The 18828-nt window shown below is 43.2% G+C and overlaps 1 protein-coding gene across 2 annotated transcripts in view; it reads left to right on the top strand.

Moving 5' to 3' along the window:
* Positions 1-17689, top strand: part of camk2b1 (calcium/calmodulin-dependent protein kinase (CaM kinase) II beta 1) — a 93982-nt gene extending 76293 nt beyond the window's left edge. The window contains exons 19-24 of one of the 2 annotated variants that reach the window (XM_069682542.1): positions 7185-7328; positions 8462-8638; positions 9161-9236; positions 9331-9425; positions 11170-11403; positions 13027-17689. In XM_069682542.1, coding sequence (XP_069538643.1) covers positions 7185-7328; positions 8462-8638; positions 9161-9236; positions 9331-9425; positions 11170-11402 — 725 coding nt within the window. In that variant the 3' untranslated portion in view covers position 11403; positions 13027-17689. The remainder of the gene's footprint in view (positions 1-7184; positions 7329-8461; positions 8639-9160; positions 9237-9330; positions 9426-11169; positions 11404-13026) is intronic. The other variant, XM_069682541.1, reaches the window with a different exon arrangement.
* Positions 17690-18828: the final 1139 nt, after the last annotated feature.

Below are 18828 nucleotides of genomic sequence, written 5' to 3'. Positions count from 1 at the left end.
GCTACTTAACTGTTCGCTGAAAATAAAAGGGCTGAATCCTTTAAGGAAAATGTTGGATCATCTCGACATTTGTACTGCCTTCATATTTGTTTTGGGGTTTGTTTGTTTTTTGCTTTAACTAGTCAGTGAACAACGCGTGTAACTGCAGAAATCCAGCATTTAATATAAGAGTGACGAGGGGGAGATTTAGTCGTCAGTTGCTTGATTATGACGAGCTCTGTTTTTATTACCCAAAGGTAACTTTATCTCTTTCTGACACAAGTGTTGAAGAGAGTTTCAGAATTACAGTTGAATATTCTGACAGTCTCGTGAGCCTACAAAAAGTACTGCTCTGCTTTGCATGAGCTTCTTGTTTATTAGATTGCAGCATCAAAGCCTCAGGGTGCTAATGCTTTTGTAAACCTACTGTTGAAAAAGTCTCTTACTGTATCTCTTTTAAAGTCTGGCTTATTAGATTTCAGATCATCTGTTCACTCCAGAAAAAGAGATGTTCTTAATCAGTGCAGCACATGCTGAATGTACAGGGGTTGCTATTTTCAAAATAAGAGTCTTCTGTTACTTAATGTGTAGTATTGTGTGTGAAAATGAAATTATAAATGGACTGCACTTATATATTGATTTCTAGTTTTCTCATGACTCACAGGTAAAAGAAAAAAAAAGGGTTGGGAATTGCTCCAGTAGATTTCTACACTTGACAGTTGTGAAACAGGATATAATGGTTACCAGACTCCATTGACAAAAACAGTCATTTTTTCCAAATAGAACAAGGGAGTTGATTGTCTATCCCTACAGCACCAATCAGTTGTTTTGCGTAATTGTCAGTGTTGTGACCAAGTCATCTTTTCTCAAGACTCAAGTAAGTCTCAGGTCATTTGGTCCAAGTCTCGAGTCACTTTTTCTTGAGCGAGTCAAGTCGAGTCACAGGTTATGTCAAGTCAAGTCGAGTCCTTATTTAAGGCAAGTCAAGTCCCAAGTCAAGTCACTTTTTTTCCACCCAAGATCCAGCACTCTTACCTGTAGTATCGGTCTTTATAAAGAGAAAAGACAAGGTGTTAGCAGCTCGTCTAATAATGATGTTATTGGCCAATTTATATAAACTGTTCAAAAAGTATGACAATGAACTGTATCTGTATTATCTCGGCACAGACGCAGCCACTCAAAGCGCTTTTACACTACATGTCGCATTTACTCTTTCACACTCACATTCACACACTGGTGGCGGAGGCCTATGCGCCAATCTCCAATCAGTATCTATTCACATTCATACCCGATGGCTCTGCCTTCAGGAGCAATTTGGGGTTCAGTGTCCCGCCCAAGGACATTTCGACATGTAGACTGCAGCAGTCAGGGATCGAACCCCCGACCTGCAGATTGAGAGACGACCGAGAGAGCCTCATCTGCCCCACCGTGCATTCACTGGTTGATAGCTGACCTCTTACTGACCCCTCATGGTGCCTGGATGTATCGCTTCCTCCTGCTGGTTTTCCAAAAGACGACGAGTGTGTGTGTGGGTGTGTGTGTGTGTGTGTGTGTGTGTGTGTGTGTGTGTGTGTGTGTGTGTGTGTGTGTGCCTATTAGGTGAGAGGGGGGCTATAAGAGGCCTTGTAATGCTGTTGTGGTTTGGCTTTCTGAAAAGTGTTGGCGTTTGGCTGAAATCTGAATACTGAGAAACACACACCTCGAAAATACCAACATGCCTGTGTGGGGTGTCAGCTTGCACAGTTGTGTACTTGTGAGCGTGTGTGTATGTTGCTTGTGGCTAAAATTGTAAAATGACCATCACACATCACACATGGGAAGTAAAAAGCTTTTGTGTCGAGCCTTTTTTTGTCCGATGTGTGTGTGTGTGAGTCTGTTTGTTTGAATGTGTGTGTGAACGTATGGGTTCTGCCTCTGCTTATCTATGCCAGCATACTCAAACACCCCTGTTCTCCTTCACCCAGGCTGAGCACAATGCGTCTAAATCGGGTCATGAATGTATCATTTTGGTACCAGGCATACAGAACAGAATGTGCACATCCATCTCCTCCTCCTCCTCCTCCTCCTCCTCCCTATAGAGGCTTCTCTGCTATGTCATAAATTCCCAAGCAACCTTTGCAGACCCATCATGTAGGTCTGCAAGGGGGGCACAGTAAACCTACAAAATCACAGTATCAGTCAAGTGAAATGAGCATGTAGAAGACATCTCTTACCTGTTCCATTAAGAGATGATCGCCTAGATTAGTGTTAAAAGTTTTGCTTCTTGCTGTTAGCTATCTTTAAGCAGCAGTCTCTTGAGATCTAACCTCAAACCAAGAGCACAAAAAACACGACCTTTGGCTTCAGCAGGGAAGATTTCTGCAAGCTAGTTCAGCAAAGTGACAGTTACAGAGGCTCATTCGGTAAGTTACAGGGAGTCTCTAGTTTCCAGAACTCAGGTGTCTGACTGATGGATGTTGTTAACAAAAACAAAGCTGACATTTATGCCACCTTCCCATTGTTTGTTTGACATTTTTTGCTGGAATATGACTTTTTCCATGTTAGCGCAGTCGCCTCGCAGCAAGAACGTTCTGGGTTCGAATGCCAGTTCAGACGTATGGGGGCCTTTTTTTGTGGAGTTTGCATGTTCTCCCTGTGCATGTGTGGGTTCCCTCGGGGTACTTCGGCTTCCTCCCACAGTCCAAAAACATGCTGGTTAGGTTCACTGGTGATTGACTGACGATCAGCCCAGGTGTAATGCCGCCTCTCACACAATGACAGCTGGGATCGGCTCCAGCCCCCCTGCGACCCTGAGCAGGATAAGCGGTATAGATAATGGATGGATGACTTTTTCATGACATTTTGTCATAATTTTTTCTTTTCAATTTCACAAAGTTGTTTGAAATACTTCCTGTGGTAAATTCATCTTCCTGTTTGAAGTAATTGGTAGCTTGCAAAGCTGTAGTTTCAGAGTAGCTTCCCGGACACTGCTGACAACACTGCAACACTATTCTCAGGTCATTCTTCTGAGTGGTGTTTGGACGCTGTGCCTCAACCCAGAAATGTAGGTTTTGTGTGACAATGTCAGACGAAGTTTAACTTGTTGCTTATTTCAAAGTGATTTATTACACCCCCCCGGCTCTACTGTACCATACAGTACTAAGGTGTCTTCCCCCTCTAAGTTTCCTTCCCTTCCAAGGTCCCAAACAGAGTCTAATCCCTCCAACCCCCCACTACCCCTGGCAGGAGTGTAGAGGGCAAGGGCACCTTGGGAGGGGGGGTCTGGGCTAAAGGCGGAGGTGTCTAAATATAGCGCTGGTGGCAGGAAATGGAGACGGAGTGCCCAGAGAGGCGTTGAAAACACACCGCTGTGCTAGCGCCACCCTTAGATAGCATTAGTCTCACACAGCAGTTTTCAGACTCTTGAGATACAAACGGACACATAGCACGCTTAGCGCCAGACAGAACTACAAGAGCCAGGTGAGTGCAGGAGGAAGGGGAGTCGTGTCAGCTTGGAAGAGTTTGTGTCCCGGTGGCCTGTGTGCGAACTTGTCAGGTCAGCGAGTGCTCGACAGCTGGTTTGCAACCCAACACCTGCGCTGGCGTTTGGAGCATCTGAGTACATATCTGTTCTGTTACTCTCCATGCTTTTATAGGAGTGAAGATGTTACAGGCTCTGTTTTCTGAGGGCTGCTTTTTATGACTCGTCGCTCATAAAAGCTGCAGTTTTGTTCTATGGATGATCTTATTTTCCCTCAGTTATGATTTGTTGTTTGATGATTACAATGCTTAAAATTTGAAACTGAAATCTGTTTGTGAGATGTGTGGATAAAGCGCTCGCCGCTTGGATGATTCCTCACGGCACTTCTGAGGGATCACCTGTCAGTCAAACGCTGGGGCTGAACTGTGACGTCTATGTTCTTTGGATTTCCTGTTGAGTTACCACTTTTAGAGAAAATGGAAATGTCCCCGATTGTTTGTGTTGGTCTGTGAAGTTAAACCTCTAAAAAAGTGTTGGTTGGTGGCACGAACCTCCTCTTTGCTCTCCTGCCACGGTCTCGTGCCAGCTATTTTTTCCTGCAGGGACGCTTTCTTTCCCTCTATTTGCCAATGAGTGTTCATGTGTTGCATCTGTCAGTGCCAGCTGATTAAACAGACGAGCGGTGATGAGTTCCATCCAGCTCTCTCTCTCATTATCACGGCCATCACTACTGTCATCATCCATCCTTTGCTCACTGGCAAGAGTCCCATCACAGCCTCAGTAAAAGCTCACATTCAGCAGCAGCTACAGTTTCCAATCCTGCTTTGATGGAGTGATCAGGTGGGATAACGAGGAAAATCCTTTTTCTTTCAATGAATCTGGTGACAGAGGACTGTAACCTCTCAGAGGAAGAGAAGGTATCAGTAACTCAAAAAGTGGACATAGCTGGTGTTTGTGGATTTGTTTGGCGTTTTTGCTGTCTCCATCTTGAATTTTTGGAAGAAAAGGGTGGAGCTGGAGAGAAGTTAGAGGTTCGTTTTCAGGTAACACCAGTGCTAGCTTGGTTAGCTAGGTGCTTCCATAATTGACATGAACTTTTGTATGCTAAGAATGCTAATGTGGCGAAAGGAAACAAGTTTTGAAGAACTTAAGACACCAAATAAAAACACTTGAAACTGTTGATTGAGACCATAAACTTATTAGGAAAATGTTTACAGAGGTGATAAATCAAGTGAGAAGATCGGCCTTTCTCTCATTTTCTTTTTGCAACCTGTGAAGTCGCCACCTGCTGGCCATTTGAAAGAATGCAGGTTTAAGGCCGGAGATATACTTGCTTGCTAACTTTGAGTTCACAACTGGCCGCGTCATGAGCGCAATTGTTCACATACTTGTCCATGCACCACACGTGTTACTGGAGAATGCCTCCAGAGCTGTGGATCTCTACTGGTCTAGCCTTGGGACCCACCACCACCTCCTTAATGACAAACAGCCACACACATTTCTGAAACTTTTTAACCACTTCAACCACTTACTTAATGAACAATGGACCTGAGACAGAACGAAACATCGCCGTATGTCAACATCACAAAACACAACAGTGTATTAGTCAAGCAAAATGACCAGCAGGTAGCTGTGAGAGGAAAATATTCCCTCCACAAATCATTCCATTAACAGCTTTTTGTCAACAGAATAAACTCAAAAAGTGCAACATAAATGCAACAACTGTCGGACTCATCAAGAATGTAAATGTAGCTGTAGCTGGCATTACCCGATCAGCGGATACACAGGGGGTGAATAACCACACTACTACTGCACACACATCATAGGACCCCCATGTCCTTCAAAATAAAAGCGCAGCACAGACTTTTTGTCACACTTTTTTTTTTTTTTCAAACCCAGTGAAAACAGCGCCCCGACCCACCAGTTGAGAACCATGGCTCTAGAGGGCACACCACAAAGCTCAGGCCGTATGCAACTACCGTATGTGTGGGATGTAAACAACAGAAATGGAGAGAACACACCGTCGGCAGCGTCCCCGCTCCGTTTCTCAAACATGTTCCCAGCACGGATCCAGACTCGTATCCATTTAGTTTTGCAGGTTTCCACGTGACTAAATGGAGCGTATCTGTCTCCAGCTACTTTGACAGGCATGTTTGTCGCTGTGCAGTGGCAGTAACACATCGGACAGATGTGGATCATTACAGATTTGGTGTATCAGCTTGTTTTAAAAGCTTTCTGCCCTTGTTGACCCTGCTGCTGTGTTGACCCTGTCACATCCCCTCTGCCTCTACACTGCCCCTACCATTCCTGTGGCGACTGCATCTCGCGTACATGTAGCATTTTTTGAGGACGTGCACAGCCGACGCTCCAAACAGACGCAGGGAACGCGTGGCAGCCATCACGAGCATGCGAACCCATAGTTAAAAGCAGGTATATCTCCCGCTTAAGCCTACACCTATGTCTTATGTACAGTCTATGATTTACCTGCTCTCACCACCATGTCATCTCACACTTGCTTTGCCCTTACCATCATGCCTTACTGTCACATTTCTGTTTTTGTGTGAATGTGGGCCGCTGGTCGGCACCTCTCTCTGCATACGTGTGTGTGTTTTTTCGTCTCATTCTCTGTGTGTGCATGTTCATCAGGAAAGAGCTTAGACAACAGCTCGCTTAAGGCGCAGTCCAGCACAAGCTCCCAGCCTGATAGCTCTCAGGGCTCCTCAGCTGCCGTGCACTGTAAGTCAGCATGGCCCGCCAAATGCAGCCACACACACACACACACACACACATTCACATGCTCCACTAGAAATTCACCTTGACTTAATCCTTCCTGGTGTTTTCATTCAGCAGCCATGCATGTATTAAAAGCATACATCTGCTGTCATTTAGCACTCCCTGACGTACATCGTGCCTCATTCCTCCATTAGTCTTCTTAGTCGGCTCCGTTCCTACATCTTTCTATCAGATGCACTCAAACATCTGATAACAACATCAATAGTAAAAAAAAAAACAAGCCATTCTGAAAAACAGTGAGATGCCGTGTAGTATTTTTGCTCCTGCATTACTCCATCCTCCTCCCTGTACAGCCCACACCACGTGTGTTTAGAGTAACTCGTTGTCTCCCTCTTGTGGACAAACGTGGAACAGCAACACAACACAAACACTGTTTTTCAGACATTTCAAAGCATGAATGTTTCCTCTGTGTCTGTTATGTTTCCCTTCTCTGTCTTTGTGTCAGACTTTGTCTTGGAGAGCTCTTAACGATATATCTAGCGTTGCAATGTCACCCTAAATGAGACTCTGGTTTTATTTGCTTTCAACATACACACACAGAAAATGAGATTAAAACAAAGACATCATTTCTGCAAAGGTAACAGGAACATTAAACTACTATGTGCAGGCCTACAGATATAAAAACATCTTAAAAGTATGCATTTATGTATGCATTATTTATTTTTATGAAACAACTCATGTAGACAGTAAGTTAATAGTGCATTGGAGAGGAGTGCAGAAGATGCTAAAACACATATGATAATAAAGCTTATGTTACAAACAGATAAATAAGATAAGTAATGAGGCAAATATGAAAATTAAGTTTATGTTTCTTTTCTCACATTCAGCTGGTGGACCTTCTTGTCTTAGTGCTCTCCAAGACAAAGTTTGTTCATCTGAAAGCCGCAGTCTTTTTTATCAAGCTTCCATTTAAAGTCTTCCATGTTCCTCCCTTCCTCCCTCCTGAACTCAGCCGCCACAAAGTTTGCTGACCTGCTGGGCTCGGTGCGTAGGGGCTCAGGGCCCACGTCCGACTGCGAGGGGAGATCCAGCACCCCGCCTCCCGCTGTCCTCTCCGCCCCCTCCCCTCCTCACACCCCTGTTGTCCCCATGCAGAGTGAGTAGAGCGAGAACAGGAAGACGAGCACTAGCTGAGAAAAAAATGGGAATGAACTCAACTGTAGATCGACTGATGCTGTCTTTTATTTCTCATCCTGGGAAAGGAGGGAAAAGGATTAAAACAGCTAAAGTAGCACCTGTGAGATACAAAAATAATACAGCCACCTCAAACGCTACAATGTAAATACGTTGCTTTTGTGAGTTTTAAGTAGGGCTTCACGATACATCGTTTAACTATTGCGATGTGCACACGTGCAATAGTCACATCGCAGGACGTGCATTGACACTAAAGACACAGATAAACAAATACGTTACAGAAGCAGGTGAAGCCATAATCAGTAAGGTAATGTAATTAATTATTACTGTGCTCGCTGTGTAGACCAGCCGGAGAAGGGCAGCAGAAAGGACTGCTGTTACCGACCGCACATTCCTCTTCCTCTCTGTGATTCACCCAAACTACCTGGTCATGTGGTCACGTGACTAACAATAAGAAACATAATTGTCCATCATAGTTGATATAAAAAAGGCAAAATGACAGTTTAACTAAAAATTAAAGGAAACAAAACGCATTAAAATTGCATCAATTAAAAATAAAAAAAGCAGTGGTGCAAAGTGACTTCCTGTGAATTCATGGCAACATGTCCGGTCTTAATAAGCGCCAGCTACAACTCCTTTGATATTTAAATTATAGTTTTTATATATATATATTTATATATATATATATATAATACAGCAAATGATACGAGTCAAATATGTTTAAAATTCTGGGATTATAACTGCAGAGTTTAATGTGAGTTTTGTTCTTCGACTTGTAAGTGTTCTTATAACTGTGCAAACGAAAGGTGTAAGATAAATGAAAGGTATGATACTGCAGGTTTCATTAAAGCTAACTCTGCATGTATGAAACACAAAGGAAGCTTAACTATGTTTGACAAAACAAAAAAAGGTTATGAGCAGTCTTGCAGTTATGGTGACCACAAATGTACAATTCCCTAAAGGATATCCAAATTTCTTCCTTCCTTTTATCCTTTTTGTTTCCCTCTCACTGTTTCTAAAATGTACTTTTGCATTCCTCCACCCACCAACCCTCCGTTTCATCATCCATCCATCCTGCCTGGAATGTGCTCTCAGTGTCTCGGCTCACAGACCTGGTGAGCAGCGTTCGCAGGGCGCCGGCGGCCCCTGCTCCCGAGGTTGACGCTGCACCGGCGCCGCTGCCTAGCGCTAGGCCCACCCCTCCACCTGCACACACCACCTCCCCTCCTCCCCCTCACTCCCCCTCCAGCCCATCCCTGTCTTCCTCCCAGAGTGAGTACAGAGCGTGACCCAGCCTGACCCCACGCATGGTATCCAATCAGGCGTGATTAACAGTTGGTGTGTTCTGCTTTGGTAAAGAGGGTGCAGAGAGTGAACGGCTTCTCAGCTAATATGGAAATTAAACTATCTGGATGTGCGTCCTGTTTGCCTCATTAACCCCCCCCTCAGTCTGCTCCGGAGAGCACAGCTGACTGCAGGTGGATTTATGCCTTGTTTGGTTGCTTTACGTGACGTTGCTCTTGTTCGTACAAGGAGATGGCTCAGTGTGTTTGTACAGAAGCCCATGACGAGCAAGGTCTCTAATGTATGTGTGCAGATGTTTGATGATGTTGGCAAACTAATTCAAGAGTGCATTAACCTGCTTCTTTAAGTGTTTGGGTTCCAGCTGCCTTAACCGGATCATCTGTGCAGCTGCATCACAGAATTTAAATCATTAAAAAAAACTAAGTTTTCTCCACAAGTCCAACTGCAGCTGTTTCCTGTGATTAACTTCTGTTCCTCGTTCCTCTGCAGCACGCAAACAAGAAATCATCAAGATCACTGAGCAGCTGATAGAGGCAATCAACAATGGAGACTTTGAGGCTTACGCGTGAGTCTGAACTTTTCGGCTTATGCTCAGACAAAAGCATAAAGTGCTGTTAAATGTTTGTCCTCACTAACGTGACCTGCTCTCTCCTGTGCAGTAAGATCTGCGACCCTGGGCTGACATCGTTTGAGCCTGAGGCGCTGGGCAACCTGGTGGAGGGGATGGACTTCCACAGATTCTACTTTGAGAACCGTAAGAGTGATAGATTCATTGTTTGAATCTCACGATTGTCTTGTGTGTGAATATTATGTCTTCATCTTGTTTGTTATTGTTTTTCTGCAGTTCTGGTTTCAGACTGCACATATACCGTACATCTGTTTGATGTGAATCTCACAATGAAAACCAAAAAGAGAAACCAAGTCACTCGTCCCTCATTTAGCTGCTCAAGATCGAAAAGCCAACAGCTCCTGACTCCTACTTACTGGCTGACGATTAATTAAATGTTTGATAAACACTGAAGAGGCTAACAAGCAGCTAAAGCGAGCACAGTATACCTGCTACTTAGTGCTAAAAATATATTAACACAATTATACTTGTATTTAACTCAGTGAAAAGCTGGAGCTCAGACTTCTTGCACGGACAGAAAGTCCCATAAACTCACAGAGAGAGAGATTGTTTTTCCTCTAAAGGCTCCAACAAACAGAAGAAGTTAAGTTTAATGACCGTGTGTCTGTGTTGACGTCTAGCGCAGTGGTTCCCAACCTGGGGTCCGGGCCCCCCTCAGGGGGGCACCAAAGATCGCTGGGGGTGCGCGAGGCTTTGTCTGCACTGAGATTGTCGAGATTAGATTTGCACATTAAATAAAATAATTTAAAAAGCACTAATTTGATAATCAAGTCTGTTCAACTATTGAAAAAATCCATACATACACAGTTGTATGCACGCATGACCTGCTTTCATACATGCATGCAGAAATGCCTACATCCACATATTTAGATGTAACTAACAGGGGTGTTTATTATTGTAGCGGCAATCTATCCACAAAAAATGCCACTTGAGGGAACTTGAAGCCTTTCCAACTCATGCTGGTGTGTAAAAATGAGGTCCTCCATGGTATGCGTTTAACACTTTATTTGATCAAAAACATTAAAGACACCTACAAAAAGACGGGTGTAAAATGACTGTACCAAAAACTCATTTACTCGACACACACACAGACACGGTTGAATAACTGTGTGGCTTCCCCTGATTCTCATTTCCTAATCACTGATCACCTGTGTCTCCCCTATCTAGCCTACATGTGACTAATCACCACCTATGCCCACAGCGGTGCAGGTAACCAATAGCAACCATAGTGCCTATCATAAACACACACCCACATTCACGCAAACATACACAAGTCTAAATTGGCTGCAACAATTATCATAACTAAAAATAACTTTGATAAAATGAAATGACAAAGAACTATCGGCTGATTGGTGTCATTTTTTGCCAATAAAGATTTGGAATGAATCACTTGATTGTTTTGGCGTACATGTGTGCGGTCAAGGGGGGCTCCAAGGAAAATGTTGGGAACCACTGGTCAAGCAGACAGCCAGCAGGATCCTCCTGTCACTCAAGTGAGCCAGCCCCTATGATTTAAGGCTTAATATTATACAATTAAAACAGGTTTGCTATAAAAACAATTCACCCCCCAACAGTTATCTTTAACAGTAACATTAGCTATTTATAACAAAGCCATTTTTTGTACCAGGCTGTAAACATGTTTATTTCTGCTGTAAAAAATGGCATTTTCCCATCTGCTGTAATGTTATTTCTCGTTTTCTGGAGCCTCAAGTGGCCACTCGAGGAACTGCAGTTTTTTGCACTTCCGCATTGGCTTCATTTTTCAACACTGGAGGCTGCTGCTTGGTAAAATGCGTTACGAAGTATTTACCATTTTCTTGTTTCTACAGTACATGGTTGAATCTACCATTGTTGCTTGTTGTCTTTTCAGTGTTAGCTAAGAACAGCAAGCCCATCCACACCACCATCCTGAACCCCCACGTCCACCTGATCGGTGAGGACGCCGCCTGCATCGCTTACATCCGCCTGACCCAGTTTGTCGATGGCCAGGGTCGGCCGCGGTCCAGCCAGTCAGAAGAAACTCGCGTGTGGCATCGCAGAGACAGCAAGTGGCAGAACATCCACTTCCACTGCTCAGGCGCACCAGCCGCGCCACTACAGTGAGGTACAGACTACAGCACTGGGATTACTGGGAGGCGGAGAAAGTGTCCTTAGTTAATGCTTCTTTATTCAGCTGCTGCTTTGGAGAGAAGCTGCAGGTAGTCTACCTGCATGTTTTAGACAATGAAGCACTTCACGAAGCTGGAGTGGAAAAAAAGGATCGAAGAAGACAATAATAAATAAATGAGATGTGGAATGAGTCCAGGTGTTTGTTAATTCAGATGATGAAACAGATTTTTGACTAAATTAATCAGCTTTTATTATTCTTTTATTATTGTAACAGTCTGAAAAAGCATCACAACTCTGCTTTGCGCTGACGTATTTCCAGTGAAGAACTCAAGTGACTTAAAGCCCCCCTCCAGTGAGAATGTTTAACCTTGTAAACATCTCCATGTGGTGTTCTTCATGAGCTACAAGACATATCAGGGACAACATCAGCAGTCATCTCCATGGCTGGGTCTGTCTGCTTTTAAACTGCAGTGTACCAAGGACAGGCTGAACAACACGTTTTCAGATTGGCAGGTTTGAGACGTCACAAACCTTAGGAGCCAATCCTGTTAATGGACGGGGTGACGCTATGCATATCATTATGTGCAACCTATGGCAACCACTTCGGCGATGTGAGAGCCAGCTGTAACCGTCATCATAATTTTTGCAAACTCACTACTGACTACTAACGTTAATGTTACTGTTACTAATGACTACATTTCAAGCTCGCTAAGTTTCAACAAGTCGCCACTAAACAATGGCAGAGACGAGTTTTGTTTCCGGCTGTAATTTTGCGAAAGGACAAACGTAGCACATAGTGGGCGGGGACTCTGCAGATTCAGGAATTTTTAATTTAACGTCCATCAATCCATTATCTTCTGCTTATCCGGGGTCGGGTCGCGGTGGCAGCAGGCTAAGCAAGGTGACCCAGGCGTCCCTCTCCCCAGCAACGTTTTCCAGCTCCTCCTGGGGGATTCCGAGGCGTTCCCAGGCCAGACGGGATATATAATCCCTCCAGTGAGCTCTAGGTGTCCCCTGGGGTCTCCATCCAATTGAACATGCTCGGAAAACCTCCAAAGGGAGGCACCCAGGAGGCATCCTAACCAGATGCCTGAACCACCTCATCTGGCTCCTTTCAATGTGAAGGAGAAGCGGCTCTACTCAGAGCTCCACCCGGATGTCCGAGCTCCTTACCCTATCTCTAAGGCTGAGCCCAGACACCTTGTGGAGGAAATTCATTTGAGCTCGATCTCATTCTTTCAGTCACTACTCAAAGCTTGTGACCACAGGTGAGGGCTGGAACGTAGATCGACTGGTAAATCAAAAGCTTTGCCTTCAGGCTCATCTCCCTCTTCACCACGACGGTCCGGTACAACGCCCGCGTTACTGCTGATGCTGCACCGATGGGCCTGTCAATCTCTCGATCCATCTTACCCTCACTCGTAATTAAACGTTTTTTGCAGAAAAAACATATCAGACACAATTCATTATTTTTAGCAGAACATTTTATGTCTTAAAACATGACTGGAGATGGTCTTTAATTGGCTGATTCCAATAGTGTTGAACTTTTCCTTTTTATTTTAAAGTATGTGCTGCCCTGTTCTCGTTCATACTTTTGTTGTTTTGTTTTCCTTCTCAGGGTTGAATGCTGAAGTTTTGCCTGTCGGGAGTGCTCAGCTGGAGAGAGAGAGAGGAGGAGGAGGAGGAAGGGATGAAAGAACAAGTCCAGTGTCAGTTTGGGGACGGGGCTGCTCGCCCCTCAACAACAAACCCACCAGACTCAACCCCCAGCATGCATCTCTTCTTTTACCACTACTGCCCCCTGTCTGTCACCTGCCCCACAACATCTTCTATCAGCAGCTCAACATCCTTCCTTTCTGCTTCCTCTTCGTCCCTCTGGCACACTGGGTGATTGGTGGGGGTGGGGGTGTTTCAGCACTCAGCAGGTGTGAGCCCTTGTCCTGTGCTCCCCACCCCCCTTTAGTCCCCACAATTTTTGTGAACCCTCCTGTCCTCCTGTGAATTCACACGTGTGTATAAACACTGCACTGGAAATACAGTATGTAAAGTTTTAAGTCAAATCTATTACTATCATTACTATATTATGATTATTACACATTTGCAATTGTATATGTAATTTGTATAATTATAAATTCTTGATGCCAGTGGTTTCTAGAGTTGAAGGATTTTTTTTCTCTATCTTTTTAAGGAAGCATGTTTTTCCCTTATTAACAGTAGCTGTTTTTTATTGTGGCTATTAAGTGGAAATTATATTGGCAGTTTTGTAATTTGCTTCTTGTATGTTTGCTATAATATTGCGCCCAAACTCATGGTCAACAAGCTTTTGTTTGTTTGTGTGTTGTTTTGCTTTCTTTTGCTTATCTCTTATCTTTGGGTCTTTTTTTTTTACCCTCTTTTGTGTTTTTGTTTGTTTCTTTTCTTTGTTTTGTTTTGGAAGGAGAGGTTGTCTGATGGTTCGTTGGTTAATGTTGAGATTGAGTCCTTTTCTGTGTGTGTGTTTGTGTGTGTGTGTGTGTGTGTGTGTGTGTGTGTGTGTATGTGAGACCGTGGTTAAGTCAGCCAGACATGTAGTGTGTGCTCGTTCTCACATGATAGCTGTGTCTCAATTCAGGTGCTGCATCCTTCGAAGGAGACGCTCTGCGCAGGCTGCGTCAGTCGTATCCTGTTTAGACCACTAAAGCCGAACTGAAACGAGACTGTCTGGTCTACGGAGGAGTTCCTGTTTGTGTCATCAGCTGTTCCCGCCCTTACCCTTAGCTAGCGGGCTTACTAGCTAGCATAACTAACCTATTATTTCAGTTTTTCTTTAACATGTAAAGCGAGCTTTTCGATTGAGTTGATACCCAAAAACTTTTACATTTAAAGTGTACTCCTCAGCCGCGTAAGAGTCCATCTTATTAGAATTGGCACACAATAAATCTCAGGATACGTTGGGCCCGGGAACAGGAGGACGCAAATGTCAGCCGCATCCGAAGGAGCCTTGTAGTTGGAACAGCCTTCAAAGCCGCAATCATCCTTCAAATACGTCCTTCGAAGGCTGCAGCCCCCAGATTGGGACACAGCTATTGGCTCTGTGGAGTTGGAGGGAACTTTATTTTTCCCTGTCGTTGTGATGTAAACGCGGGCTGGGTTTAGCTAAACTTAATGTCTTCCTGCTTCAAAAAACGAGAACATTTAAAACATTCAAAACAATCACAATGCAAAACAAGTTGTGAATTTACTTTTCCAGCTTTAAGTTTAATTCCTCCCTTCAGACATGCTTAAGAAAACGAGCAACATATCCCTTTTTTTTTACAGGGAACTAGTGCCACCATGAGAAGAAACTGTAATGTAATGTGAATAATTTTGTACGAATAAATCTGAGGAGGAAGCTGATGTGAAAAAATGCAAGCGAAATTTGAGGATCAATTTGAAACGATTGCAAAAATCTTCCTCGTCTGATTTATTATTTTTATTCCTAGCACAGATCCTGCAAATCAAGCTTTATTCTCGACGTTTAGACTTTATTCTCCGAATGCAAAATTAAACTACTCTTCCGTACAGTTTGGTATATTACAGCGTATGCTAAGAACAGTTAGTTAACATGCATCAGAGGAAACAGTTTGACTTCATAGAGGCAGCATAGTGAAAGAGCATGAAAGGCTGCTTTAATACAAGTCCCATTGTTGTTTCAAAGTAAAATATGGTGTGCTTTGAGTCCGGGACTCGGCTGATCTTTGATCAGGTTTAACTGGACGCTTAAACATAATATAATACAATAATATGGCTTTGCTTTATTCTAAACCAATAAGCACAAACACGTCTGTCCTGTTAAAATACTCTAATCCAGGCTGGAGTGTAAGGAATATGAAACACATCATTTTTGGAGATGGCTTAATGCATTCAGACATTTTGCATATGTATTCTAGTATTTTGTTTCCATCTAGGACTCTACACAACATCTTCCTGCTCGTTGACAGATGTACGGAGGCCTTTAGCGGACATGCATCCACACATTTTTTCACTCTGTTTTCCTGTAGTAACTTGTTTTTCTTGTTATCTCGGGATAACGGATTCATTTTCTGGCGATCTAGAAAACAAAACAAAAGTCTGGTCACTGTGATATTACAAGACCAGGACATGCAATGCTACCATTGCTCGCACTAATGAGGTAAGTTTAGCCTGTTTGTTTTGTGCCTTTGCAACTCTGGAGATACACATTATGATCATCTGACGTTGCAGCAGTGCAGAGTTGAGATAGATAAGTTGAGATTGCGAGAAAACAACCAGAAATGACACGTTATCACAGAAAAACTGTATTTTATAAAGTAAAAATGTTTGGATGCACGTCCGCTTCGGCTTCCGTGCTGATGAGAAAACTCTTTTTTCTTGTTGCACTGAGATAAAAAAAACTTTTGTAGTATTTCCTAAACCCCATCGTGCTCCGTAAAGCTCATACCAGTATTAAACAATCAAGAGTGTTTGCGTCGGGCTCTTCCTCGTTACAGGGCAGTCCATCGCTACAGGGTGCAATATAATGTGTGTGTGTGTGTGTCTGCAAGCATGTACAGTACATCCATTGCTCCTCTTTATTTTTTCGGAGGTGTGTGTTGCGTGAGAGATGGAAGGAGGAGGTTTTATTTCAGAGGACATATCGGTCCCCAAGGACTTTTTGTCTCCTCGTGATTTGATGTGTGTCTCTTGTGTTTTGTTTTTCATGTATGATCAGTTTTTTATGATTCAAAGTGCTTCGTGCCAGGGGGTGGCGGAATAAATCCGATGGACTTTGCAGCACTGAAAACTGTTTTTTACAGGGTTTGACCTGCGATCGGCTCCTCTGTCTTTTGCTCTTGCACCATTGGCTGCCTTCACGTGTGTCTCGCCCCTATTGGTCAGACCAAGATATTAAGAGACCGGGCAGTCGGTTTGGTGAAAAGTCCTCAGGTTTCTATTTATTTTGAATATTTATTTATTTATTTTAGTGGATACTTTTATTGTGCTTTTTTTCCTCCTTGATATGTTTTAATATTGTACAGCTCATGCACTTGTGCTAGTACTGTCTGTTGTTCAAAAGGGACACTGCTCCATGTCAGACATGTTTTAAAGGGATAGTACGTCCATTTTGCATCCTGCATGTGTTTTTCTGTGACGACCAACATGGCGTGAATTTCTGTTTTCTGCTATTTTCTTAACTTTAGATTGAATTTCTTTTCTGACATTATCTGTTTTGTTGTGTCCAGTTGTTTTTCACTTAGGTTCATATCAGTGCCAGAGTCGAGGTCACATGTTCTGGATTGTATCTTGTGTGAACTGTCCCTCCTAAAGCCTTTTTTTAAGGCGATGAAAGTTTTTTCAAACAGCTTTTTCCAGCTGAACCACTGAGTCGTCGTATTGTACTCGTGTCTCATCCAGTACCAGTGTTAATGCCCTTTTTTATACGTAAAGGTCAAAGGTTACATGAAGGCGTTCATGCGTGATCGTGCTAACCAGTCACGACCCTCCACCCCCCTCTGGAAAAAGAAGAAATAGCAGCATGTACAGTACAAAGTGTTGTTCTTCTGTTCTTCTTAGTGTGTTTACTCGCCTTGAAGGTCAATATAATAAGATTGACATATTTAACATGAGGGAGGACACAGTGTTACACAGCTGCAGCTAACTAGCAGAGTAGCATTTTGTTTGCATGCAGTCAACAGGACACTTGTTTTTTTGGTGTTTTCCTTTTTATTTGGTTTCTCATTTTCTACTGAATGCTGTTCTACTCGACCTTTCTCTGTCTATTTTCTCTGCTTTTAAAGTGCATACAACTATTTTAGTCTCAAGATGATCTAATGAAGATGATTACGGTGATTAGGATGATGATATGAAATGCTGTGGCACTATGAGGACGATGACGGTGACGATGAAGATGTGATGAAGTTTATTTTGCACGCTTTTCTACGGAGCTCTGTGTTGTCAGTGCAGAACAGCGGACTTTTGTACGCAGCTGAGGGAACACGAGGAGCGCTTGTTGACCATCAGCACCGAGAGTGAACTGCTGCTTCACTCAGCCTGCGTGTCTCTTATAGCAGCAGCAGCAGCTGAGCTCCAGCAGGGGGCGCACTCACACAGAGCAAAGCACAAACACACACACATGGATGGCAGATTGATGCTTCTAATGTAGCTGCACAATAAGTTGACTTTAGCGTCAAACTGAACAGACGATCCAGTCAGAGACAACAGCAGTTTATCAGTGTAGAAGAAGAAAAAGCCTTTGTTATAATTATTGATTAGAGCTGATCAGTTATGAGCAGAATGAGCGTCCTGATTACACTTTGACTTGATGATCATGATGTCGATTCATGATTGTTTTCCTCATTGATTATGGGGAACAAAATCCTTCTCCTTTCTTCTTCTTCTACCAGAAACTGTTTGCAGACACTTTTGACTTTCTTCACTAAATCAAATGAACCAACACAGCTGATAAATCAGGATTCTGTGTGACTGATCAAAGCTGAAATCATGCTTGTAAATGATGAATTGTGCTGCTCTTCATATAAACTACAATAAGTGTCCTCCTCTGCTGCCTTCCTGTCAGCTATTTAGTGCAATGAAGAGTTACTGAGATCATGTGGAGCCGCTGTGTTCGCCCTGAACCTCTGCCGTCTTCTTTCTCCAGCCAGTGACTAAGCTGCACTGACAACACTGAGCTGGCTTCTCTTCGTCGGGTGTCTGTCACTCTTTCTCCCATTCCCTCTGTTTCCAACCTCCTTCAATCATTTCTCTGCAGTCGGCTCGTTCTACTTTCCCCACATCTCTTTTTGTCACTTTGGGTTTCTTCTGTATAAAAGTATGAATCCTCTAGTTCTCTGATTCTTGGGATTATTGCTCTGTTCTCTTACGTGCTCCACGTGTTTCTCTAACTTCAGAACATGTGTTAAGGTGTTATCAATAAAAGGATCATTTCAATAGAAAAGTCAATCAGTTTCTGTGTTTGCAAACACAAACTATTGCACAACAGCTGTGATTCTTATTGATAGAAGTAAGTCGGGACATGGACGACCTGGTTCAGGTTCAGAGCAGAATATTCACTAAGCAGGTAGAAAACATGAAGTTTAATAGGACATCAAGTGAATCCACAGTTATCCAGTGTGAATCCTGAAGCTCTTCAGTCACAGACTCATGTACTGATGAGTTGTTTCACATCTAAGTGACAGTTATCATAAAGTCACAGGAACAAACAGCAGCTCCGCCTCCATAAATGTTTAACAAGGATCAAATAAATGCTGCTTTTAAATCCTAAAGATCCAGATTCATGTTGGAGATCAAGATTAGAGTGAGCACTGCGACACGCCTTTAAGATTCAACATCCACATCTCACAGACAGTCAGAGCTTTGCAGGCCACATTATTAACGCTTATTGTTGGAAATGAGACTTTTTTTTCAGCTGCTTCTGATATTTTAT

Source organism: Semicossyphus pulcher, unplaced genomic scaffold, assembly GCF_022749685.1.
Source record: "Semicossyphus pulcher isolate SPU_LCO1_2020_fin unplaced genomic scaffold, fSemPul1.0.p SCAF_6, whole genome shotgun sequence".
NCBI lineage: Eukaryota > Metazoa > Chordata > Actinopteri > Labriformes > Labridae > Semicossyphus > Semicossyphus pulcher.
Note: the sequence above shows the minus strand (reverse complement) of the source record. Positions and strands in the feature narration are given on the sequence as shown.